This window comes from Phyllostomus hastatus, unplaced genomic scaffold (assembly GCF_019186645.2).
Source record: "Phyllostomus hastatus isolate PE091 unplaced genomic scaffold, TTU_PhHast_1.1 phas_scaffold_385, whole genome shotgun sequence".
In the NCBI taxonomy this organism is placed as follows: domain Eukaryota; kingdom Metazoa; phylum Chordata; class Mammalia; order Chiroptera; family Phyllostomidae; genus Phyllostomus; species Phyllostomus hastatus.
In genome coordinates this window covers 14,782,156-14,807,393 of record NW_025334026.1, presented here as the reverse complement: position 1 = coordinate 14,807,393, position 25,238 = coordinate 14,782,156, and the positions used below count along the sequence as shown (strand labels likewise).

Genomic DNA, 25,238 nt, shown 5'->3' with positions numbered 1-25,238 from the left:
AGGGCTCCCATCTGATGTTTTATGTGGTACTCAGTGGTGGTAGTTTTTTTAATTTCAGCCATTCTGGTGGGTGTGTGGGAGCATCGCATTGTGGTTTAATTTGCGTTTCCTCGTGTGGCCGAGTTGAGCCCGTCTGCATAGGACCGTTGGCCAGTAGGATATCTTACTTTGTGGAGGTAAGTACTCCAAGAATCCTCTCGGTGGTGGGCCCCTTTGTTCTCTTAATGGTGTCTTCTGATGAAAAGGAATTCTTAACTTTAATGCAGTCCCCTTATCAAAGTTTTCTTTAATGTTGCTGCTTTTTGTGTCCTGTTCGAGAACGCCTTGTCTATCCCGAGGTCGTGAAGGCAGTCACCTGGGTTTCCTTCTAAAAGCCTTGTTGTTTCATCTTTTACGTTTAGGTCTACAACCCACCTTGAATTGACTGTCACGTGTGGTGTGCCTTAGGGTCCAATTCTTTAACTTTCCTTTTCCACGGAGATGTTCGCTCGCCCCAGCCCCGTTCCCTGAAGAGCCTCACCTTTCTCCCCTGTGCTGCATCTGCGTCTGTGTCTCCTCCCCACAGGGGCGGAGGGGTGGGGGCAGGAGGCTGTGTGGCCATGAACCGACCACACGGTGCCTTCGTCACTGCGCTCTTACAGTAGGTCTCAATTCTGAGAGTGCGCCTCCCCTGTGCCACCTATTGTATCTACAAATAACAGGGACATTATTCTCTGGATCTTCAAGGTGGCCTTGGCTATTCTTAGACCTTTGCATTTTCATGTACATTTTAGAATCAACTCTCCAACACACACACACACACACACACACACACACACACACACACACCCTCTGAGGTTCTGAGTGGGGTTGCAGTCACTCTGCAGGTCAACTGCGGGAGAAGTATCGTCTTCCGGTCTTCCAAACAGTGAACATAGTTTACCTTTCCGTTTATTTACTCCTTTAATTCCCCTCAGTGTTGTTTTATGGTTTTCAGTAGATTTATTTCTCGATAATGATGGTTTTGTGAATGGTATATTAAATTTTTATTTTTCTGTTTATCACTAGTATATAGGAATAGGGTTGATTTTTGTAAACTGTCTTTGTATTTTAGTGACCTTGCTAAATTAATTTAATAATTCTAATAGTTGCTCTTTAGACTTTGAACTCGGGGCTAGATCTGGAGGTGCAGAGAGGGAGAAAGACAGACTGAGTGAGCCAGGCCAGCAGAGAACCCCTAGGGCTGGGGTCACCGGGGCCACATCAGCCTCGAGGTTACCTTCCAAGGGCCGAATGTCATTCTAGGACTGTGTAAATGTAACTACTCCTTAACAGTTAAGTGAGAGCTCAGTGCTGCCACTGGGTAGAAACAAGGTGCCAGGCTGGATAAAACAAGGTGGAGGACCTTGTGTTTGCCGCCTGTGCCCTAGGGCCATAGCCGTGTACTGAGAAGCCTCAGGCTTTGCCCAGGCCCAGCTGGGGTGCAGGCTCTGTCTTCACATCAAGGTGGAGGCTGCTGCCCTGGCCAGGGCACTAGCTCAGCCCACCATGGCCTCACGGGAAGGGAAGCGTGGGTTCTGATTCTGGCCTTTAATCGGCAGTCTGTGTGACCTCGTGTATCACTGAACCTCTCTGAACCTCATCCTCCTCGCTGGCAGGGAAGGAAGGGTCTCTCCTCCACTACTGTCTGATAAGCACTGGTGAACTGGTTTCGCTCACCAGTTATCCCTTTCCCCCAGTGTTTCTGAGCACTGCCAGAAAGTTCCACAGTCCGGAGGCTGCTGGGGAGGGTGCCTGCCGGCCACGGGGGTGGAAGTGGCCAACGACCACTGTATTCTGAAAAACTTCAGTCTTCTCAGCCAGCCTTTGGGGACCGGGGTTTCTGCAGTGAAGACACCATGTGAGGCTGCCCCTCTCCAAGCAGGAACTCAAGTTACTCTTCAATAAAAGGCTTGGCAGAAGTTCCTGAATAATCCTGCCTTCTCTGTGATCCCTGACATGGAAGAGGATGGAATTTAATTATTCTGTCCCGTCCACGAGCCTTATGGCTGGGTCTGGCGGGCAGCCACAGCTGTCTGACCAGCAGGCTCCCTGGCCCCCGACGGGGTCCATTGCTCTGGTATGTGTTGGGGAGCATAGGGGAGGCACAGGGCAGGGCCTGTACCTTCAGCCTGACCTTGCTCTCTTTACCCTTCCTTTTGGGGTACGTGGCTTAGAGAGATCCAATCTGTGATGACCTGGACAGGTGGCTCTCTAGAGTTCACTGGACAGGTAGGTAGCTTTCCAGGCACAGGGTCTCTCTCTCTGCTACCCATGGAGCTGGGCTCAGAGCCCAGAGGGCACCTTAGAGCTACAGGCTGAACTGGAGACACCAGGGGTGCAGAACTCTAGAATTATCATGCCCTGGTTGCCCCAGGGGCCCCGTGAAGCCTCTGCAAATCCAGCCTGCAGCTGGCTTGCTTCCCCCATCCCCTAGCTGTCTCCAATCCTCATGGCTAATTGGATTCCTACCTGTTACAGAAGCTTAAGTAGGGGCTCGAGTGAGGTCCATTTGGGCAGATTGCCAGTGCGAGGTCAGGCAGAATCTCATAAAGGTGAGCAGTGGGGGGCCAGGAGGAGACTCTGGCACCTGTTTGTATGGTTTCTATTGGGCTGGGGGATCATCATCATCGATCTGCTTCCTCCCCTGCAGGCGGGAGGGACAACTGGGTCCCGTATGGGCTGATGCAAGGGTTTTGAGTGTCAGACATGCAGAGCCCCAGCACCGGGCCTGAGTGGGGCAGGTACGTGGTGAACACCAGCACTGTTATGTCAGACCTTAAATAGTTCAGGGATTAAGAGTGGAGTATGTGCTCTGGGTCAGTTTCTAGCTGGAAGACCTCCAACAAATCTGCCTGACCTCACTATGTCTCGCTTTTCCCGTCTGCAAAGTGGGATAACAGTCTAGTGCCTGCCTCAGGGCTGCTAAGTGGCTTACATTGAAAGAACCGGGTGTAAAGGGCTTAGGTCAAGGTCATTCCCAGAACAAGTGCTCAGCAAATGTTTTACTAGCAGCTGTCCAGGCTCAGGTCCACCTCCTCAGGAAGCCCTCCTGATCTCCCCTAGCTGGGGTTGGCCCCATCCTGCACTGGAGAGGCACACAGCCCGGCCCTGGCCCTCAGCAAGGTTGCTCACATGTCCAGAGGCCCTTGAGGGCAAGGCCACTTATCCCTGGGTCCCTGTCACAGAGAAAGCGTATCTGTAGAAGGAACAAAGTACTAAGCAGGGTCGCTAAAATTTTGTGTTTTCATTTGCTAAATCTGGGCAGCCAGAGCTGAATCACGGAACCCTCGTAAGAGTCTGGGAGAAGCTGCCCTGGTTGACACATCTGGTTAGGACCTGTTTGTGGGTAGGGCCTGTTTCATTCAGGCTCCTCGGAAAACCGGAGCCAATAAGATGTGTGTCTGTATCGCTACATGTGTTTATCTACCGAGTTCTCTCTATGGACACGTATTAAGGAGCTGGCTTGTACAGGTATGGGGGCTGGCAAGGCCGAAATCGGTAGGGCAGGCCAGCAGCAGGCTGGAAAGGCAGGCAGGATGCGGTCTCGAGGCAGAATTCCTGCTTCTCTAGGAAACCTCAGTTTTTGCTCTTAATATCTTCAACTGATTAGACGAGGTCTACCTACATTGTTTGGGGTAATCTCCTTTACTTCAAGCCCACCGATTGTAGACAGGAACCACATCTACAAAATGCCTTCCCAGCACCGTGGGCCCAGAGTTTGGTGGACAACAGCGCCGGGGCCCATCCAGGCTGACACATGAAGTGCAGCCGCACGGGCTCCAGCCTCCCGCCAGCCGTCAGTCTCCGGGGTGCAAACCCTCAGGGGCCACGGGTGTGGGGGGCCCGGCCCCTCTCGCCCCCGGCCAGAAATGTGAGCCTCAGAGCCGTTCCCCTCAGGCACTTTGTGGTGTGTATTCCCACTGATCTCTTCTGAGACCATCACACTTCTCAGCGGTAGGTCAGGGAGAGAGTGTCAGGCCCATTTTATTGATGAACAAACTGAGACTTGATGTTCAGCGACTTTGCAGAGGTTCTGGCTTGGCAGTGGGGCCAGATCTTTACATTCTTCACCTTCAGGACCCATGCGAATCTCTCCTCATAATGCAGGAAACCCCCAGTAAACTGAGGATGGGCTCATGGTCTGTGGTCAATGGTTGGGCCCTAGATGGAGGGAGCAGACCTGGGGCAGCTCATCTGCCATGAGGCCGTGAACTTGGCCAACTCTCTTTCCTCTTTGGGCCTTGGTTTCCCTATCTTGGAATGATTTGCAATGTCTTCTGCTCTGTTCAGAGTGTAAAAATTATTCAATCCATGGATATTAAGAGCCTACTGTGTGCCTGCTATTATGTGGAACCAGAGGTGGGCTCATGCAGAGGGGAGCAGAGGCCACCAGCCCCACATGGGCAGGGAGCTGCTCTCAGCGTGGTCATGGCCCTGAGGGGTGGGGTGGCCTAGCCAGGAGCTGAGCATTGGGGGACATGAGAAAGTCAGGGGCCCAGGGGCTGGGTGTCGGAAGCTGGGACAAAGGGACCGGGGTAGGCGGACACCACTCCCCCTCGGTTTTCCCACCCCCACAGCAACCCCATCTAGGTAGGGAAGGTTGGCCACATTTTTAGACCCAGAAACTGAGCCAAAAGAATAAAATACCCCCCAGAAATTTTACAAAAACGAGGACAAAACACCCATAATCCTACCACTGCAACTGTTTCCACTTTTCCAGCTTCCATTCCTTGACTATTTACCTCTTATATAATTATAAACAGAATACAGATGCAATTCTGTGTATTTCTGACATAGCATCACGAGCACACCTCTTGTCTTTACCCAGTTAAACATTTAATTATATTTTGCATATTAAATGTGTTTTTAAAAAGGCAAACAGTCCTTTAAGGCCTACAGTGAGAAGGAGCAGCCCCCTGTTCCCCTCTTTACTCATGATTTTCATTCCCTTTAGTCAAGTACTTTTTTGGGGGGGCGGGGTGTGGCGGTGCTTACCTCCATAGTGATGACTAACATTGACACATTGCTGTTTCTCATGGTTTTTAATCCTAGAGATTCTCTGTTGACTTCTGCCTGTGCAGGGATCTGGTGCTTTTGTTCACCCTGATCCATCTTCCAGGTCGCCTCCTCCTCCCCAGCTCCTGGATGATTGTTTCACAGTTTGAGTTAGATCAACAGGCAATGAACAGTGTTATAACAAAGCAAATGCTGGTGCAGGTAGTATACCAAGGCACTTCTCTTTGCTTTAGACTTCATTTTTCTGAAAATTAATAATTAATTTTTTTCTTGCTTAGTTTTTTAAGCCATATCATAGAGGCGTGTCACTTGGAACGTCACTGATTCACCCCAGATTTTCCAAAAGAAGTTTAGTTCTCTCTTCCTCACATTCGCACACATCAGGGGCTCTCTCCCTTCTAGAATCACCTGTCTCCTGGTCCAGCGTAGTTGGCTTTCGCTCCAGCCTACCGCACACTGTCATTCCTTCATTTCCCTTCCTGGGATATCCCTTTGTCTCTCTCCCGTGTTGAACTTGTCTTTGTTTTGGGTACTTTCTCTAGTTTTCTCCTTTGTTTTGACAGAGCACACCCTTCAACATCTTCCTGGGGAGGGGGTGCCGGAGCACAAATATGGGAGACCACGCATGTCTGCAAATGCCTTTATTCTCCCCTTGGACCTTGAGGGATAGTTGAGCTGGGTATAAAAACCTTAGGCAGAAAATATCTCCTCAAAGCAACACCTTTGACTTGAAGACTGGAGAGAGGCTGTGGGCTTCGGGGAAAGCCCCGGTGGTGTGTCCTGGCAGTTGGAGGCAGTTGGCCTGGCCTGGATGGGGGTGTGGTGGTGAGAGTGCAAGGCAGAGACCAGTGCGGGCTGGCTAAGCCCAGCTAAGACAAGGACGTTTTCCCGAGAGCGGTGGGAACTGCTCAGCATTTCTGACAGAGAGTGAGCTGACCAAAGCTTCACTAGTGGAGGAGGGTCTTCACTGACCTCCAGGCCTCAGAGGGAGGCACTGGAAGCAGGTGTGGCCCCAGGCTAACCTCTCGGGAGGAGCAGGGCTGACGCTGTGTGTAGTGAGCCAGGAAGGTGCCGCATGGGTTTGTGCTGGCCCAGCCCATCTCTTGCCCCACCTAAGAAACTGAGGCCACTCGGGACCTCCTTGTCCCTGTGGTCCCCCGTGATCATTCGTGACCAACCTACCTGGCCTGCCCTGCCTCTGTCCCCACAACATCTGACTCCACTGACCTCCTTGGAACTTTCTTCTCCTAATGGGGCCTAAGAGTCTTGGCTAAGGTGAACGGTCCCAAGGGGATTTTAAAGGATCTCCTCCAGCTGAGCCATGTTGTGCTGGCCTTCTGGTGACATCCACCCTGTACATGTACCCTCCCTGCAGACCCCTCTCTAAGACCTCTCACAGAGGGAGCTGGGTTTCTGGGGACAGGACCACCTATGCGCCCTGGTTCTCCCTGTTGGGGTCTCATGGCCCAAGGCTCACAGTGTGCTCCCCCTGCCTCTTTACATTCCTCTGGTGCAGCCACCTCCTACCCTAGGGATGAAGCCCCTCTCAGGGACCAGGGCTTGGGAGTCGGCCTCATGCAGGAGGCGGGCCCTGGATTCTGGGTGCAGAGCCATCACCAGCTGCACTGCCAGCCAAAGGCACATGGCAGGTGGATTGGCAACTACCTTCTTGCTGTAGGTACGCAGAGCCCGGCCGTGAGAGCCCAGGGCGAGGGTGCTGGTGGCAAGAGCGAGAAGTCCAGGACTCTGAGGGCCTTGGAGCAGACCCCGTGCAAACCCCTGTTACAAAAGGGGGAAACTGAGGCGCAGAGAGGTGAAATGAGGGCCTCTCAAGCCACAGAGTGAGTTAGTTGTCTCTACAGAGTCCCCTTTCCACTGACCACACCAAGGAACTAGTCTCAGTCTCTCTCTCTTGCACACGCACATGTGTGCGTGCACACACACACACAGGTTTGTCTGGCACATCCACACTTCTGATACACACATACTGGCAAAGATTTTCTGACAAAAGTTTCTGCACCTGTGTCCTAGACACCAGGAAATGTGCGGGCCTGGTGCCCGTGGGCCTGTGTGGTCGGGAAGAAGACTGGGGACACGGGAGTCTGCAGAATCCCAGGAAGTTAGAGCCCTCGTCTCACTGAGGGAAAACCAAGGCCTGGGGCTGGGCAGGCGGGGCCTGGTCCAGCCAGAGCCGGTCAGTCCCATCATGCCGTTTCCATGTTTCCACCGCTCCATGAATAATTACAGAAAGTTAAACAAATGTACTTTAATTGCCTGTCCATGACAGAATGCCAGGGGAACCATAAAAGCCTCCTGGTCTCAGAGTGCCTGCCAGGGCAGGTGGCACAGGGAGGCCAGGCTGACGGATTCGCCCTTCCCTGCCCGTTGGCCAGGCCTCCTGGGCCTCTCGGCGGCTGGGGAGCTGGACCCCCTGTGCCCACCAACAGCCAAGCAGCTCCTCACTTGCCAAACAGGGTGCCTGGTGCCAGAGCAAACTGGGCCTGGGCCCAGCACACTTTCCAGAAATAGGTTCCTGCAAGAGCCCTCCCTCCCTCTGCTGACCTTCCCCCCTGCAGGGAGTCCTGTTTGTTGCCTCGGGCCCTGGAAACACTGTTCAAGGTCTGTAAACACTGCCGAACTGTTCCTTGGGTGGGGCTGGGGCTCTGATTTACAACTTACCCACATCTATCCTCCCCCTGCTTTTCCTGCTGCCCAGGGCGGCGGGGGGCGGTGTTGTGCCCTCCTGGTGCAGGGCTGGGGGAGCTGGAGCTCAAGCAGCCTGCTCCCCACAAGACGTGGCTGCTCAAGACAGTCCGGGCCTTTGCTCCGAGGACAGGTGCCCTCACTCTCACCACCCTGCCGTCCACCCTGTCAGCAGTAGCAGGTGGCCAAGGGGCTCATGGGCCCCCCGTGCCTCCAGGTGGCTGAGGGTGCAGTTGTGTGGTGGTGGGGAGGTTGGGTGGGGTGGAGGGTGGTTGGAGAGACAAATGGGACCTTCTCTGCTTTGATCTGTCTTCCCCATGAAAGGCTTCTTGGGGAAGGCCTCAAGAGGCCCAGGCACCCTGAAGTGCAGGGCTGTCTGTATTTAAGAAGGGGGCACTAAAGCCACCTTAGACTCTTTCCTTGGGGTTTGGCCTTATTGACTGGGGGCCTATGGGGCCTCAGCTATTTCCCCGAGGGGCTCCCCCAACGTCAGTACCTACGGGCCTTTCTCCTCAGGGGAGTCCCTGTGCCCAGGCAGGACTCCTCCCCTCTCCCACCTGCGGCTGTCCCAGCCGGAGCAGCGAGCCTGGAGGGGATACCCCCTGTGTGTTAAAGAGGCTGGGCCCCGGCCCCTGGCTGCGCTTCATTTACCTGTAGCGCCCGTCTGCAGAGGGTCCCCTCTGCCTTCTCTTTGCTCTGCGGGCTAACCTTTTCCCTTCCTTACCACGCCTTTCCCGGGAGAAACTAGAGGGAACCCAGTGTCTTTAATCCCTGCAACCCGCCCACCCCTTTCAACCAGAAACCACGCCGTCTCTCTGGTCTCTGTGAAGTCGTGCCCCGACCCAGAGCCAGACAACTGTGTGCATTCTTCTGGTTGAGTTAGAGTTTCGGTGTTTACACCTCCATTTTTAATTTGTTTTATGTGGTGAGGTTACGGACGTGGTTTCTGGCGGGGGGGGACATTCTTTTCCTAAAAAATGCCTATAAGCCGCTGGTTGGGCCCAGCCCAGGGAACAGGGAGGAACCAGAGACCTTACAGACCCAGACAAGGCCGGGGAGCAGAAAGCAGTGGGTGTTAGCGCTTCTGGCCCTGCGGCCGGGCACCCTGGGAAGGACACAGCCTGAACCACCTATTCCCACGGCCCGTAGATCCCCTGGCCATCCCCCCACGCCTCTCACGGAGCAACCACCACTTTAGAACTGGGATTTGCTTTCAGTGACAATGAGGGGACCTTTCCAAGGACAGGCTGGCGTGGGGCCTCTGGACCCTGCTGGTGGGCGTGCAGGCCTCACCACAGCCCAGGGGCCTCCACACACCCAGTGGGACCTAGTGAGTTACCCACAACCTCTCGTGTGTCTGCGTCTGTTTAACCAGAATGGTTCCCGTAGGGTAACACTTGGAACTGAGTGAAGAATTCAGGTGTCCCCTGACTGGCAGAGCAACAGAAGCTCTTTAGAACAGCTTTGAACCACCTATTTCCTCACTGCGAGCTCTGGTTCTCAGGGGGGTCAGACGGAAGCAGATCATCACGGCCCAGGGAGATGCGAGCCTGGGGGGTGACCGTTGCTGGTGTCCTCATCGGGCTTCCCACACCCCTCACCACCACTGTAAACTTTGCTGCCAGAGTGAGCTTTCAAAAATGCAAATCTGACCATGACCTTCACCCACTCCAGCAGCTGCCCATTGGCTGCAGGGGCTCTTCCTGCCGGGCCTCCGTGCTGGGGCTCCCGCTGCAGCAGTGGTGGCCCCCAGGCGTGCTGGGGTTTGTCCAGGTGGCTGGCAGACCCATACTTTTTTTTTCTTTTTGCTAGAATAGGTTTAATAATTGATAAAAATGTACAAAAATATTCAAGTCAGAAGTGCTTTAGAATGCTGACCACGAAGTCAATACTTCCCCATGAGTAGGGAAGGTAACACTTCCTCAGTGCCGGGGTGGGTGGGGAACCAAGAAAAGATCAGATTTAAAAACAAAGACAACTGTGAAAGAAAACATTTAAGTCAACCTTGATTGTGTTTTAGACAAAGACATGGCAATGATTACTTAAAATGTGGTGACACTTTCTTTAGTAGGTTCTTAACACAATATATTTAAATTAATTTACAATTGATTTGATGTTAACTTTTAAAAAGTCACCTCAAAATAATGACCTCATAATAACCTTTTAAAAAGCATTCAGATACTTCACAAACAGTGGCGGTGGCTTTATGACAGCAGCGCCCACTAGCACCGCTGCAGTTCCGGGCCCCCAGGCTCCCGTTAAGGACCCTATTTCTGGCTCACCATGGACGATCAGCTGAGCTCCGTCTACTTGGGTAGTGCACAAAAAAGCAGTTTTATCAGTTGCTGGTTCCCCTCCAGGCCTCAGTACTTGTTCTTCCCTCTGCTAAACCTGGCCTTTTGATGTGGACACTGGCCTGCAGTGTCCACGGCATTATGGATGTTACGAAATAAATTCACACGGACCACCAAGTCCTGTGGAAGAAAAGGGACAGTGCAACTTCTCTCAAGGGGAGAGCAAGCCTCGGAGCGCCTCAGCCACCCTCTCAAGAGGAGAGCACCCCAATCCTTACCTTGAGAGGCTTTTATTGGATTCAATTTGCATAGGAATACAGGGTGTATACGTAAAGCTCATTAAGCATTATCAGGCAGTAAGGATCAAACAATAGATAACATACAAGAACTCTGAGGGCCTATTTTGAGTCAGGGTCAGATAGCTAAAAGGCCATAAAACTTTGGGAAACAAACTCACTTCCTGCTTGGACCCTTATCATTTAATTGAGAGCATTCTAAACAAAGCAGGTTTCACGGGGTTTTACATATTCTTTCTCAGGCCTGATCACCCGGGGAGTCCGCCCTTTCCAGCACAGGGCTGCACCCACCTCTGTCATTGTTTCAGGCTTAAGTCAGGCAGGGGAAGTAAGGCAGCCAAGAGATTAGGAGACTTCTCACAGACAGAATGAGGACTCAGGCTATGTCAAAGCCACGTGGCGAGGGTCCATCACCCCCTTTTGCCATAGCCCCCCAAGTCCTTCCCTGGGCCTCCCCACCATGATCTTGCCTGTCTTAGGTTGTCCCTCCCTTCAGGAATCTTACCCATCATTGGCTAACCAATCAAGCATTGGGAGCCAGGCAGGGTGAAGTAAAAGGAGCAGAGGCAGCACCCCTGCCAGGGAGATAAGCTTTGTCTCCTTAGTGGCTTAAGGTCCCAAGGTTGCTCACTCAGCCTTACCCATGGGGGTGGTTACAGCTCCTGAAACCAGGCAGGGCAGTTCCCAACAGCCTTTCCCCACTCTCTCACCTGGCCAATCACTACATATCTCTTGGGCCTCATTTTAGATGCCATTGCCTCCAGGATGCCCTCCCTGACCACCTACTCCTCACTTCAGACTGGCTTTGGCATCCCCCATGACACTCTCTTGCATGTTCTGTTCTTAAAGCCCCAGCACGGACCTTACCAGCTGTGTCTTTGAGACGATAGTTCTCAAAGTCAGGGAGCACATCTCATTTACTATTCACTCATCAACTCTCAGGTCTTTTGAGTCCCTGCTTTTTTTGCGCCAGGTGCTGAGATTCACGGGCAAACAAAGCAAAGACCCCTGCCATCGTGAAGCTCACAGGCTGACGAGGCATCCGGGTGCTGGCTCAGTTCTGGCTCAGACACTCTGCTGAGTACACAGATGGTACCATGTGCTGCGGGTGCTCAGAAAGGAGGTTCAGAGGTCAGACAGGCCGCATGCTGGAGAGGATGCTTAGGATAATGCCCTGACGGGTGGGCAGGAGTTTTCCAGGCAAACCAGTCAAAGGTTTCCCTGCCTGCTTATCCAGAAGCCATCCCAGTGGCCAAGTTGCTCCTCCCCCGGGATCTACACTCCATCCTCACCTGGGATCCTCTTCTCTTTCAGAATGCATGAACTGTACCCGGCTCAGTGACATGAGTGAGCGACTGATCACGCTGGAGGCCAAGGTCAGACGGACTGGGGAGCCTGGGCCCGGAGAGCTGGCTGTGGGGAGGGTGCGTCAGCCACCTGCAGACTGTGGCTGGGGAAACCCCAGCCTCAGGGAGCCCAGCAGGCCTGTGCAGCCCAGTCCCAGGGATTGGGTGCTGCTGGGGCCTGGGTGGCCCTGGGTGGCCTTCTCTAAGCTGGGCCAGCCTCCTGGAGTCAGGGAAGGGAGTGGGAAGAACAAGAAATCTGAAGGTCCCGGGTTAGCCCATAGGCTGGTCTGTGTACAGGCCTTGGGGGCTGGGAGACTGGATGCCCGGAAGTTGGCCTCTCAGTAGAAAGGGGTACTGTCCCCAACTCTGGCTCCCCCCCTGCCGTCTGGCACGGGGCTGGGCACAGAAGAGCCAGCACTAGCCAGCCCTCGGCCTGTCTACCTGGGGAGAAGCAGGTCACCCCAGAAGCACTTGAAGGACTTGATAAAGCGTAAGTATTTCTTTGGGAATGGCCCCGGGGGGCATTGGGGAAGAGAGAGGAAGTAGGCCAGGGAAGGGAGGACATTGGAGGTGCAGGTGTGTTGCCGGGCAGGTTACCTGTGAGTGCCCCTCCGGGAGATGGGGAGAGCACGTGCTGCAGAGAGGGCCCTCGAGGGGCCGGGATGTCGCCCCCTCACTGGGCGAGGCATCTGGTAGGTGGTGTTCCCTGTCACTCTGGTCCACCCCCAAGTTCACTCATGGCCAGAGGAAGCCCTTGGCAGGTACAGGCAGGCAGGAGGCAAAGGAGTGGGGGCCATGGGCTGTGCCCCGGCTGGGCTGCTCTCCCGAGAACCCCAGAGGTCAGAGGACTGACTGGAGGGGCTGGCCTGCGGGAGGACTGACCCCTTGGGGCAGCAAGACTTCAGGGGGAGGGATCGCCTGGCCCAGGGCAGAGCCAGCACTGGGAGGCTGGATGTACCCGAGCCTGAGACAGAGCTCCCAGCTGGGGCAGGTTTAGCCCAGGAGAGGGTGTCTGACCAGCGAGTGGTATGATAATGGCCAGCTACCAGGGAGGCCGGAGTGAGGACAGCGCCCCGAGGTGGGCTGAGGGACCCCCAAGGCAAGAGCCCTGAGAGCAGGCCCAGGAGAGCCTGACAGGCAGGTGCCCCCCTGCACTTGCATGCGTGTGCGCGCACACACACACTACAAACACATGCACACGGATACACATGAGTGCACACACACATGCACACACACATGCACACACACACAGACACACATACACACGTACCGGGCCCTTGCCAACTCCACCTCGCCTTTGGCCTTGCCCCCTGCCTTGGAAGCTTGACCACGAGGGCACCTGCCTGGTCAGACGGGTGCTGCAGGTGACTGTCACCTGGAGTCAGACATACGTGGGACCACCACGCGCCTGCTAGGTGACTTCAGCCAAGCCCCACTTCCTCAGGTGTGGGATGGGTTAAAGTGCCACCTCACAGGGCCAGTGGCTTTTTGGGGGTGGGGGTGGAAGGCTTCAGGGAGCAGCTGCCGCTACCTGGGCCACACTGGGGCTGGGGCAGCCCTGGAGCGGTCTGGTGCTGGGTGAACTTCTGGCACCCGAGAATCTAGAAAAGGCAGGGTCCCTGGGCCTGCTGCCTGACGGGCATTTTCCAGGCACCTGAGGCCTCTGTGTGGTTTGGCAGAGCCTCGGCCCGCAGCCTGCCCTGGCCCCGGCCCAGCACCTCGGGGTGTTAAAAGTCACAACTCCGGGGGAGGACTGGCACGCTGTCCCCGCCCACCTGGCCTTCGCTCTTGCCCTCCTGCCGTGAGCAATTCCTGCCCACGGCTTCCCAGCCTGACACCTCCCTCCCACTGGCCCCAGCAGCACAGCCACGGGCAGCAGGCTGGTGGCCAGGCTTGCTCTCTGGCCCTGAGCATGGGGATCGCGACCCCCCTGCAGACTCTGGGGGGAGGGACAGCAGGATGTGCGAGAGGAGCCAGGGCCACGGTTCCTGTCCCGGCAGTAGCCCTGCCTTGGCACGTCCCTTCTTAGCTCCAGGCCTCATTCTGCCGCCCAGTGAAACAAATTGAAGGGGGCACTTCTCTGCTCCTCACTGGGTTGCTCTGAGGCGGATGTACAGGCGGAAGCTCAGATGGCTCTTGAGTGGGGAGTTGGGGGAGGTAGCTTGGGTCTGGGGAGTGCAGAGAGGTGGTCGCACTTCCTTGTGGGAGCCCAGTTCAACAGCCCGCCTTCTTCCTGGTTCCCAGGTAGGGGCTGCAAGACTCCTGTCTCAGCTCCTGTGCCTTGTTTGGGTCACCTTCTAGATGCCCACCTGCCTGCTTCATGCCCGAGTGTGTCCTAGAGAGACAGGGCTGCTAGGAGTTGTGTTGGCCTGGGTCAGAGGGCTTTGAGAGGCGGTGGCCTGGGTAAGGAGGAAGACGCAATTTGGGCAAGTTGTCGGGACAGTGAAGCAGCTCAGGGGCTGTACCAAGGTCAGGGGAGCCTGCAGGGGTCAGACAGCATGGAGCCGGGGTCAGCCAGGCCAGAGGCTGGGGTCCGGTGGCTGACGGCAGAGTCAGGCAGCCAGACCCCAGACGGGCATCAAATCAAGCAGCTGACAACAGGGAGCAGCAACCCAGAGGCCTGAAACCTGAGCCTCCTCTTCCCTCAGACAAAAAGCCTATTTTGGTTTTTGGGAGGAAGGCCCCTGGGTGTAACAGAAATCCAACTACTGGCAGGGCGCTCCTTAAGGGTGCTTATTGTTTCTTCAACAAACAGTCCAGGAGCAGGTGGCTCTGGGGTTGGCTTGGTGGCACCACATTCCTCGCAGCCTTCCCCTTCACCTCATCAGCGGTTCACCCTCTGTCCTGATGGTCCATGACTCGTCATCACAAAGTGACGACTGCAGCTCCAGGCATCACGTCCTGACGTCACATTCCAGGGCAGTCGGTACCCCCCAACAAACCCATTATGTCTCGTTGGCCAGGGCTACACACCTGCCTCCTGGCTGCAAGGGAGCTGGGAACACGAGTACCTGGGCCATCTTGCGTCTTTCCCCGGGCAGTCGGGGTCCTGGAGCAAGGGGCAAAGAGGCGGTGGGGTCCAGACAGCCACCAGGGCCGGCGCCGTCTTTGCTGACCAAGGGCGGTTGAGTTGCCAGAAGACCCAGACCTCGCAGCTGATTTGGGACCTTTGCCACCCTGTCTTCCTGGGGCAGCTGGAATGGCTGCGGGGGGATCGAGAGGCAGACAGCCAGCAGGAAAAAACTCTCTGCCTTCCTTCCTCTCCTCCCCCTCAGTTTAAACTCTGACTTCATGGACCACAAGGAGTGGGAGGGAGCCCAAGGGGACTTCCCTGCATGAGGGTCACAGAAGCCTCAGCGTTCCGCTGGTGTCTGGTGCCAGTCGGCCAGACCACAATGACGTCTTTAGGGCCACTGCCCTGGAAGGCCGTGGTCTGGTTTCCTTGGGCCGAGTCCCCACACCCATTGCTGTCTGCCTCGGGAGCTCATGCCCCGCAGGGGTGGGGTCAGTTTCTGCAGGAGGCTGGCCAAGGCCAGGCCAGGAGGGTTTGGACTCCCGCCAGGGCTGATGCTAACTTGGCCGTGATCACGCCTCTGCCCTGGTCTGTGGGCTCCAGGGGCCTTGTGTCTGTGTGGGAAGTGTCCCGGAAAAAAGTGAGTCAGGCCTTTCGTGTGGGGACAGGTCCCCTCAGGGGAGCCTGCAGCCTGGGCACGAAAGGGGATGCTGGGATCTGCCCCCAGGAGCCCCTGTCAGGCCCCCCTTGGATCCCTGCACTTACCCCGACTGACTACTCCCTGTTAAGTGTGTCCATGTGCCGGTTCCCCCAAGACACTGCAGCTGAACTCGCCCCCCACAGGGTCACCTTCACTCCAGTCCTGCCCTCTCCCATGCCCTTGTTTGACTGGTGGCCATCCCACTGTCCTTGGAGCCAGGCCAAAACTGGGAGAGCCACTCCCGCCTGCACCTACCCCCTTCCCCCAGGCCCCGGGGAACCGGGTCCTGCCTGTGCTCCTCACCCCCATCCTCATGCCCACCGTCCTGGGTCCCCCTCACCTGCCACTGGCAGCCAGCTCCGTCCCCCCCACCCCGTCCCTGGCTCCTCCGCTGCCCCAGAGACTCTGACTCTGAACGTCCAGCCAGCTTCCCAGTGAAAACTGTGGCTGAGGCAGGTATCATAACCCTCACCTTCCCGTAGGGTTTCTGGGGTCAGAAGACTGGGTTCCTCCCCAAAGGCGCTGTGTGACCCGAGCCAACTGGTTCCTTCTTGCCTCTGTGAAGCTCCGCCATGGCCAAGGCTGTGGCCCAGCTTGGGGAGGTGGACGAGGCACCACATGGGGCCCCTCTGTCTGCTCGCTGAGCAACCTTGGACGAGCCACTTGTGGTCTCTGAACCTTTATTTCCACCGTGCCTGTGATGTGGCCACCATGACCCTTCCTGTCCCATGGGCTCTTGTGAGGGTCAGATGGGGGGGTGGGGCTCAGAAAAGCTGCCAGAGGCTCACAGGGCAGGAGCCCAGCCCTCCAGCACAGATGGAGACCCTGAGACACTGGTTCCCTAGTATCTTCAGGGACTCTGTCACCCAGCCCCAGGGACACTGCAGAACTGGTGGGGGTGGGGTTGCTCACAAGGACCCTTTGCCACACCCTTGGGAAAACCCAGCCTAGCCCAGGCCTAAGTGCTGTGAAGGCAGCTTGTTATCACCCCAGTTTTGCTGATGGGAAAACTAAGGCTCACAGAGGTTATTGTGCTTGCACAGGGTCACCCAGCGGCCACATGGGAGAGCCAGGATCAAGCCAGTCTGCATGGTCACAGGGCCTGAGCGCCCCCCATCAGGTGGCACTTATCCCATGCTGGGCTCTGGAGACCAGGAGTAGGAGGGTGCCCACTCCAGGTGGCCCAGCTGGTGGCATTGCCCACTCTGGCTGGCTTTGGCACAAAGCAAGTGTAGGGGGATGGAGAGGAGGTCCCCGCTCTGCCCAAAGGGTAAGATAGACAGTAGGGAGGAGGGGGTGGCCTGGTGTCTCAGGATCTTCCTTGGGAGGGAAGGGCAGGGCTGGCAGAGAGCCCTGCAGGAGCAAGAGGCTGGAGCAGGGCGTCTTGAATCAGGAGGGGCCCTGGGGGTCATTCAGGGCAGGAACAGAGCAGAGTGAACGAGCTGAAGCTGAGGCCCAGGAAGGCCAGGGCAGGGCCGAACGGCACCGTGCAGGCACACTGGAGGCCCGGAGCAGGGCCCATTTGGGCTCTGTCTGCAGGAGGCCTTCATTCCCTGCTGTGCCGGGGATGGGGTGGGGGGAGCCCCAGGAGGGGAGGGAGAGCAGATGGAGGCAGGGAAGGCCAGAGGCTGCTGTGGAGCCTGGGGCCACAGGCCAGGGGGGACACACTGTGGCTGACCGCAGGCTGAGGGGCTCTGGGGTGCAGCCCGGGGAAGGCCAAGTGCATAGGCCCTGACCCCCCTAGAAGCGGAGAGATGGAGTCCCAGGGTGGCCCCAGGACTCTGACGGCAGAGTGGGTACAGGATGGGACAGGGTAGGCGTTCGGGCCCCGCGTGGGGTTTGGATGCCTTTGGGAGGCAGTGCCTGTGGGATTAGACAAAGATCATGGTAACGGTGGGCCCTCCAGGCAGGCCCACCCTCACCACCCCCTGCCCCAGCCCAGACCCCTTAGTCACAGCAGGGGGTGGCAGTGTCTAGTACTCCAGCAGGCTCCCAAGAGCTAGAGGGGACTTGAGACACCAGACTGATTCCTCCCCATCAGGCAGATGGGACGTAAGACCAAGGACACACCGGGGGGGGGGCGGGGGGCAGAACATCAGACTGTGTTTAACGCGACTGAGGGACCCCAGAGCTCCTCATCCTCCGCCCCACCTCCACCCCCTGGGTGGGCCTACCTAGGTTCTTGGTGCCTGCCCACCCACCCTGCATTGATCCTGGGCATGCAGTGCCCCCTGCTGGCCTCTTTGGGGGCAGCGGGGCTTTGCTGAGGCCACTGAGGCCTGGCTCCAAGTTCAAGGGAATTAAGGAGGGAGTTTCCTTGCCCAGGCCCTGGGTCTTTGCAGTCTTTGACCCTTGATTCCCTCCAGGGGAGAAGACAGGGTGCTTTCCAGGCTGCCCTTGAGTGACTGTGACCTCCATTAGTTTTCTTGGAGCTCCTACTAAAATTCATGAACCAAACCAGGCCCATTTAGTTTTTTCTTCCCTTCCTTCCCTTCCCTCCCTTCCTTCCCTTCCCTTCCCTTCCCTTCCCTTCCCTTCCCTTCCCTTCCCTTCCCTTCCCTTCCCTTCCCTTCCCTTCCCTTCCCTTCCCTTCCCTTCCCTTCCCTTCCCTTCCCTTCCCTTCCCTTCCCTTCCCTTCCCTTCCTTCCCTTCCCTTCCCTTCCCTTCCCTTCCCTTCCCTTCCCTTCCCTTCCCTTCCCTTCCCTTCCCTTCCCTTCCCTTCCCTTCCCTTCCCTTCCCTTCCCTTCCCTTCCCTTCCCTTCCCTTCCCTTCCCTTCCCTTCCTTCCCTTCCCTTCCTTCCCTTCCCTTCCCTTCCCTTCCCTTCCCTTCCCTTCCCTTCCCTTCCCTTCCTTCCCTTCCCTTCCCTTCCCTTCCTTCCCTTCCCTTCCCTTCCCTTCCCTTCCCTTCCCTTCCCTTCCCTTCCCTTCCCTTCCCTTCCCTTCCCTTCCCTTCCCTTCCCTTCCCTTCCCTTCCCTTCCCTTCCCTTCCCTTCCCCTTCCCTTCCCTTCCCTTCCCCTTCCCTTCCCTTCCCTTCCCTCCCCTTCCCTTCCCCTCCCCTCCCTTTCTCTTTCCCTTTCCCTCCCTCCCTCCCTTCCTTCCTTCCTCTTTCTTCTTTTTTCTTTCTTTTTCTCTGTCTTTCTCTCTCCCTCACTCTACCTTTTTCCTTTCCTTATTTTCCTCCCTCCCTCCCTCCCCCTTGCATCTGTCCACACACCCACCCACGTACCCACAAACACTCCCTGACCATGCTGTTTGTGCCCCGAGTGAGGCAGCATGGGGGACAAGCACACTAGCCCCCGCTTTTGAGGAGCAGTGAGGTGGAGGTGGCAGTGGTCATTGCTCAAACAACCACAGGTCTCCAGGCCCAGGGGTGGCCGCTCCAGAGGAAGTGCACAGGACTCTGCACATGTCCCCTGGGTACCTGCTTGAGCCTGAGGCCCAGGAGGGCTGCCCTGAAATGGGAAGCAGAGAAGGGGGGGAGGAGCATTCTGGCAAGGGAGCTGTGGTCCCGCTGAGGAAGGTGACCACCCAGGCCGGCAGCGGGCAGCTGAAGGTCTCACAGGGGCCGTCCCTGTCCCCGTGTGTGCCTGGTCTGGCCTGGGCCTGACCCTCTGCCCATCTCTGGCCCAGGTTCTCCTGCTGGAAGCAGCGGAGCGGCCCTCGAGCCCGGACAATGACCTGCCAGCCCCCCAGAGCACCCCGCCCCCCTGGAATGAGGACTTCCTCCCTGACGCCCTCCCTCTCGCCCACCCGGGGCCCCGGAGAAGGCCTACAGGGCCAGCCGGTGAGTGCAGCCTACGGGGCAGGGCTCGGCCAGCCAGAGAGGCCCTGGAGTGTCCTCCCAGGGGTCCACGGGTAGGCCACCCACCAGGCCTCTGAGTCCAATGTGCCCACATGACATTTAAAACAATCGAGCTACAGATATCACATAAAAATCAGGATTTCTGGCTTCTCTTAGGAAAATGGAAGATCTGACTTTCAGGGCTGGCAGTCGGTCATGGAAACAATGGGCTGCAGCTAAGTCATGTTTGCTCCTTCAGATTTTGTCCAAGCTCTGCAGTTTGCCACAGTCCCCACCATTCCTTATTGTACTACAGTCCAGCTACTGTCCTCGTGAGCTGCCCTGATGCCCCTCAGTGTCTTCATTTAGGCCCTCAGCCCAGCCTACCCCTTGGTTGGGTCAATGTACAGCAGCCCCTGTCTGCACACCCCCAGAGACAGGGAGCTGTCTCCCACCACTTTCTGGGGGGTCCTGTCTAAGCTCTCCAACTGGAGTTGGAGGACCTCTGCCGCCCTGTTATTTTCTCCCTTCCCTCCACTTTTTAGAGTCAGGGATAAAATTTACTTTCTGCAGCTTCCATCCGTTGGTCAGAATTCTGTCCCTTGAGTCTGCGAATAGCAATAGTAACTGGTGACAGCAGCTTGGATTGCTGGATGCCCGCCTCGCACCAGGTGCTGTGCGGGGCCTTCACCTGCCTGGGCGGTCAGCTGGCGCCCATCAGTATGGCCGCACTCAGGTTTAAGGCTGGTGTCCCTTCTGACTGGCCAGCGTCCTTGCTGTGCCAGTGAGTAAATCTTTTTATGTCACTCAGGCTGGACCGATGGCCTCTCTCATCATTCTAGTAAGCTCTTAAAGCTTGGGGTCAGAGGAGAAAACAGGCTCAGAGAAGTGACCCCTGGGGTTAGCCAGCAATCCAGGGGCTCTTTGTCCCCACGATTCTTGGTCCCGCTAGAGCCCTTAGGAGGCGATGGTCTCCCTCCCCTCCTCTCTCCCAGTGGGGCCCGCAGCTTCTTAGCACTGCCCCGGTGGCGGCGGTGGCGGCAGCGCAGCTCCGAGCGCATGCCCGCCCCTCCCCTGCTCCTCTGCCCTGTTCGCACCTGTGTGTGTTGCCTGTGCCCCTCCAGTTAGGAGCAGAGTGGCAGGACGACCCAGGCAGTAGGAGGGCCGGCTTCCTGTGGCCAGTCCTGGGGCTGGGAGCAGCAGATACTCTGCACTCTTCTGAGGGGCTGAGGCTGTGGGGGAGGGGGGAGCTCAGGCTGCCGTGGGTGTGGGGGAGCCTCTCCCCCTGGGTCCCCTGACCCAATGCTCTAGCCACCATCCCCAAGGTCTCACCCTAGAAGGCTGCACCACACCCACGTTCTTCAAATCCTTCTCAGAGACTCAAAAAAAAAAGGAGGCCCCCCATCCTAGGCTGGGGAGGACCCAGGTTCTGACCCGTGGCGGGTGGGAGGGGAAGGCTGGGAGGAGATCTGGGTCTTTCCGGCCAGACCTTGCTCCTTCTGTGAGAATGTGCAGTTCCAAGGAATGGCCATCAGGTGGCGAACAAACCCTACAAATGGTGACCAACTCAGCTTCCTCCTGGTATCCCAGAGAACAGGTGGAGTCTCCCCAGAGCAGCAGCCTGTAGAGCCCTTCCTCCCGGGTCCTGGACCACAGCCACTGCAGACAGAGATGAAAGGGTGTTAAGAGCCTGCGCAGGTCCCTCCATCAGTCCAGCAGGTCTCTGAACACCCTCTCCAGGCGTTCTGGAGGGAGAAGGGGCTGTCCCCAGGCCACAGGGCAGGCCTCTCACCTCTCTGCCCCTCTCACTCGTCCTTGGGGCCCAGAGACCCTGGAGGTGGGCAGGCATGTCCTCTGGGGCTCCCTGGAGTCTCCAAGGAGGACTTAGAGGGAGTTCTTTGCCATAAGCCCCGTTCCCAACTCTGAGCAGGGAGACAGAAAGAAGACTGTGGGGAGAGGGGACCTCACTCATCTGCAGCCTGGCTCTGGGATCCCGAGGGAGAGCCCACACCTTCTGGGGCCTCAGTTTCCTCAGTTTCTCCACCCGCCAAAAGGAAACAAAAGCAGCACTTGAGATCACAGAGGTTAATAGGTGCAAGTGGTGTGTAAACTGCAGTGAATGACGAGCTGACCGTGGTCCCTTGGTGCATTTGGGAGCCCCAGGTGGACAGGGCTGCTGGGTGCAGGTCTGTGCGGACGACGCAGATGGCCAGGCCTGGAGCCACCAGCTCAGCCCACAGCATCCTCAGCCCTCATCTCACTCTCTCCCCAGGACCCCCCGGGCAGACAGGCCCACCAGGGCCTGCAGGACCCCCAGGCTCCAAAGGTGACCGGGGCCAGGCAGGAGAAAAGGGCCCAGCAGGGCCTCCCGGTAAGGACACTGACTTTGTCCTTTGTCCCCTGGGGAATGAACGAGGGCTGGGGCTTCTCCCCTCTCTAAGCAGATGGGTCGTCTCATGCACTCACCAGCACCCTAACTGCTGCCCATCGCAGCCACCTTAGGGTCTGCTCTCACCCTGGGCTGCAGGAGGGAGAGAAGGCTCTGGACCTGGGGGTGTCTGCCTGGGGGTGGGGTGCCAGGGGCTGGAGGGTGTGCTCCGTTATGTAAATACCCCCAGGGAGCACCCTGGTTCCTCCAGGGAGTGACCCCTCAGCTGGCTGGCTGACACCCTTGGTGCTCCTGCCTCGGAGCTAAAGTCCCTGGAGGGGTCAGAGGGCATCTGGCTAGAGCCATCCCTGCTTCCTAGTCCCTGCCACCCAGCTGCCCCAGCAGACCCCGGGCATGGGGCCCGGAAGGGGGAAGCCATTTCACTTACATTCCAAGACAGCCCTCCAGGGAGACCATGGTCTAGAGGCCACCACTGACCCTTGCCAACCCTGTCCCCTTTAGGGCCCGTTTGCTGTCAGCAACGTTGGCCGCCAGGCCCAGCTCTCACGTGACTCCTCTTCTCCCCATTGCAGGCCTCCTGGGGCCCCCAGGGCCCCGCGGGCTTCCTGGAGAGATGGGGCGCCCTGGACCCCCTGGCCCCCCCGGCCCGGCAGGCAGCCCAGGCCTCCCTCCAAATGGCCCCCAAGGTGTCCTCTACTCCCTGCAGCCACCTACCGACAAGGACAGTGAGTGCTGGCCTGAGGGTGGGGTGGGGCCGGCCTGGGCCACGCAGTCTGCTGAGGGACTAGCCCCCCCCCCAGAGGACCTTGCAAAGGGACCCATCAGTGAGTGGGGTGTCAGCTTGGGAGTGGGCTTGGACAGGCGGGGGTCCCTGGTGGACCCATACTGACCCCCAACCTCACTCTGGCCCCAGCGTGACCTGTCTCTTCCTCGGTGCTCAGCTCCTGCCCCTCAAAGGTCGCTCTGCGCCTTGTCCTGGCCACAGTTTCCCTGCCTGGTGATGGCAGTGCCTTGAGGTCATCTGTTCCCCATCTCCTCGTCACAAGTCCCCTTATCCGACGAGTGTTGACTGAGCACCTACTGTGTGTCATCACTGGGACACAGCCGTGAGCACTCCTGTCCCCCAGGGACAGAGGCTAGTGCAGAGGGCCCCTGTGAGCCCCAGAAACACCGCCTGCACTCGGGGAAGCCCGGGGAGCGGGTGGCAGCCCTGGGCCTGAGGGGTGGCGGTGCAGCGCCAGCCGGGCTGAGGGAGCCTCAGCCCACAGGGAGCGTCATGTTTGTGAAGTGCAAACCTAGGGCACTTGAAAGGAGGGTTTTGAAAGAAGCAAGTGACAGGTTTGGCTTTAAGTGTTGAGGAGAGGGGGTGGGTGGATGTCGTGTGGGCACTGTGGTGGGGGGACCCTTTGTCAGCGGTCAGAGGAGCAGGACCAACCCCTGTCCTGAGGGCGCTCTGTCCCCTCGGGCAGCACAGGTCTGGCCTGAGTGGTAAGGCCTGGACCTGAACTGCACTGTCCCTCTCCGAGCCTCCCTTCTCCCGTCTGTAAAGTCGGGGTGGACTCCTACCCCATGTTTCTTGATGGAGCTGCTCTGGGCCTTTGAAATAGCCCCCAGCCATAACCTGCCCCAGGAGGGAGGACTCACTCCTAAGGGAACTGGGGGCCCTGGGCTGTCCTCGGGGAGTGTGGGGGCCAGGCCCGCAGCCCAGGGCCTGCGGTGGGTGGGGGGGGGTACTGGCTTTCGCACGGGGCATCTGGAGCAAACGCTGACACACTGCACACCCGGCTTTCTCACCCAAGTGTGGGCTCAGAGATGCCCCCTGTGCAGCGAGAAAACGGAGGGTGCTTGTGACGCCCTTGGGGGTCTTGGGGCTCAGCAGCCCACACCCTGGCCCATGAGGAGCCGTCCGAGGGCTGCGGGCTGCCCTGGCCTGGGCACGATGCCACGTGCCTGACGCTGCCCACCCACCGCCTCCAGTGCCCAGAGCCCTCTTCGAGCAGGACCCTCCTCTCCTCATCCATGGGGCCCTGAGGGAGGGCGGCCTTTGGGGTGTGAGCATTTGGGAAGAGCGGGGATGCCCCAGTGGGGACAGCTGGTGGAGACTGAGCACCCACAGGGGCCCCGTCTGCTGTGAGGCCAGTGGCTTCCATGTGTGGAGGGAGGAGCAAAGGTAGCCACTCCCATCCCAGATGTTTCCTGGACCTGGCTGCTCTTGGTCTTGCTCTGGGGACAGACAGGGTGACGTCACATGGGGCTCTCTTCAGAGGAGCCCGGGCCTTGGGAGATAGGCTGTTAGACAGACCCTCACCCCAGCCCAGGGCCCTGATGGAGGCAGCTCAGAGGGGTGAGCAGGGAGGACTTCCTGGAGGAGGCTCTGAATGAGTGAGCCAACTGGGTATATCAGGACAGGCATGTGGGCTGGAGCCTGGATGACAGTGCTAGCCTGGGGCATGGGGAAGAGAGTGGGACAGGCCAGAGGCTAAGAGTCTGGAATGTTCAGGAAGGACTTTATCTTCATACGAAGCCCTCTGAGCTCTCACTGCCCTCTGACCTGACCTCCATGCACCCTTCTGAGCAGTGGGATGATAGCACCCATTTGCCGGGCTGCTGTGAGGCCCAGTGGGGTCCGGGTGCCCGCCCTGGCTCTGGGGGACCTCAGGCCCAGCCTCCAAGCTCTGCCGGCCCCACCCTGCCAGGTCACAGGCCATCTGCTCTTCCCGCAGATGGAGACTCACAGCTGGCTTCTGCCGCCGTGGACACGGTGCTGGCGGGTGTCCCAGGGCCCCGGGGTCCCCCCGGCCCCCCAGGTAAGTGCAGAGGGCAGCAGCACCGAATGGCCTGGACTGGGTGTCCTCCCTCTCATGTGCTTTGCCTGGGCCAAGGGGCCTTGAGGGGGTCACTTGGGGTCCCATGGCCTTGGCAGGATGCTGGGGACTAGGCCTGCCCCAGCGGCTGTTTGGCAGCTCAGCTGTGGGACTGGATATAGGAGCCCCAAGTTGTGATGGGGCCCTGGAGGAAGGGTGGCCATGGGACTCAATGGGCTGAGCCTAGATCTGGCTTGACCCCCACCCTCCCGGACCCTCACTGGAGAAGGATGGAGTTTGGGGCCAGGGCCACCGAAGCCCAACCCGCCCAGCTGTGGATGTCCCCGGGCCCGGAGCCCTCCCTCCCTGTCGTTTATGTACGCTCTCACAGGCTCAGCGAACATTCACTGAGCCAATCCTACCTGCTGGGCAGTGCTCTAGGCCCCTTCACAAAACGAAGGTTAATAACGCAGAGGTTCCTGTGCTGGTGCTGCTCGCACTGTGGTGGAGGGAGGCAGCCTTGCTCAGACACCGTGAACGAGTCAGGTCCGTGGATCTGAGGGAGGGGCAGGTGGAAGCAGGGCTGGGTGAGGCCCGGCCAGGGCAGGCCTCGTTCTCGAGGTGGCGTTTGAGTCAACGCTCGGATGAGGTGAGGGAATGAGCTTTAGAGCACTTGGGGACCCCGGGTGCTTTGCTCTGACCGGAGGAAGGGGGTTGTCTTTGAACTGAGTGCAGGTGTGTGCCCCACCTGGGGTGTGCTTTCCTGCAGGTGCTCCTCGAGTATGGGGGCACACTGGTACAGCCCACCAGGGAGCTCCCTGCAGTCCCAGAGGCACAGGCCTGTGCAGGCCACCAGCGACAGAGGCCTCACTCT

The 25,238-nt window shown here is 58.0% G+C and overlaps 1 protein-coding gene across 2 annotated transcripts in view; it reads left to right on the top strand.

Moving 5' to 3' along the window:
• The window catches only part of COL26A1 (collagen type XXVI alpha 1 chain), a 176,218-nt gene that overhangs the window by 141,509 nt on the left and 9,471 nt on the right, over positions 1–25,238 (top strand). Inside the window, exons 4-8 of one of the 2 annotated variants that reach the window (XM_045819488.1) lie at positions 11,645–11,706; positions 19,021–19,174; positions 21,444–21,542; positions 22,133–22,285; positions 24,284–24,367. In XM_045819488.1, coding sequence (XP_045675444.1) covers positions 11,645–11,706; positions 19,021–19,174; positions 21,444–21,542; positions 22,133–22,285; positions 24,284–24,367 — 552 coding nt within the window. Of the gene's footprint in view, positions 1–11,644; positions 11,707–19,020; positions 19,175–21,443; positions 21,543–22,132; positions 22,286–24,256; positions 24,368–25,238 lie in introns of both variants that reach the window. The other variant, XM_045819487.1, reaches the window with a different exon arrangement.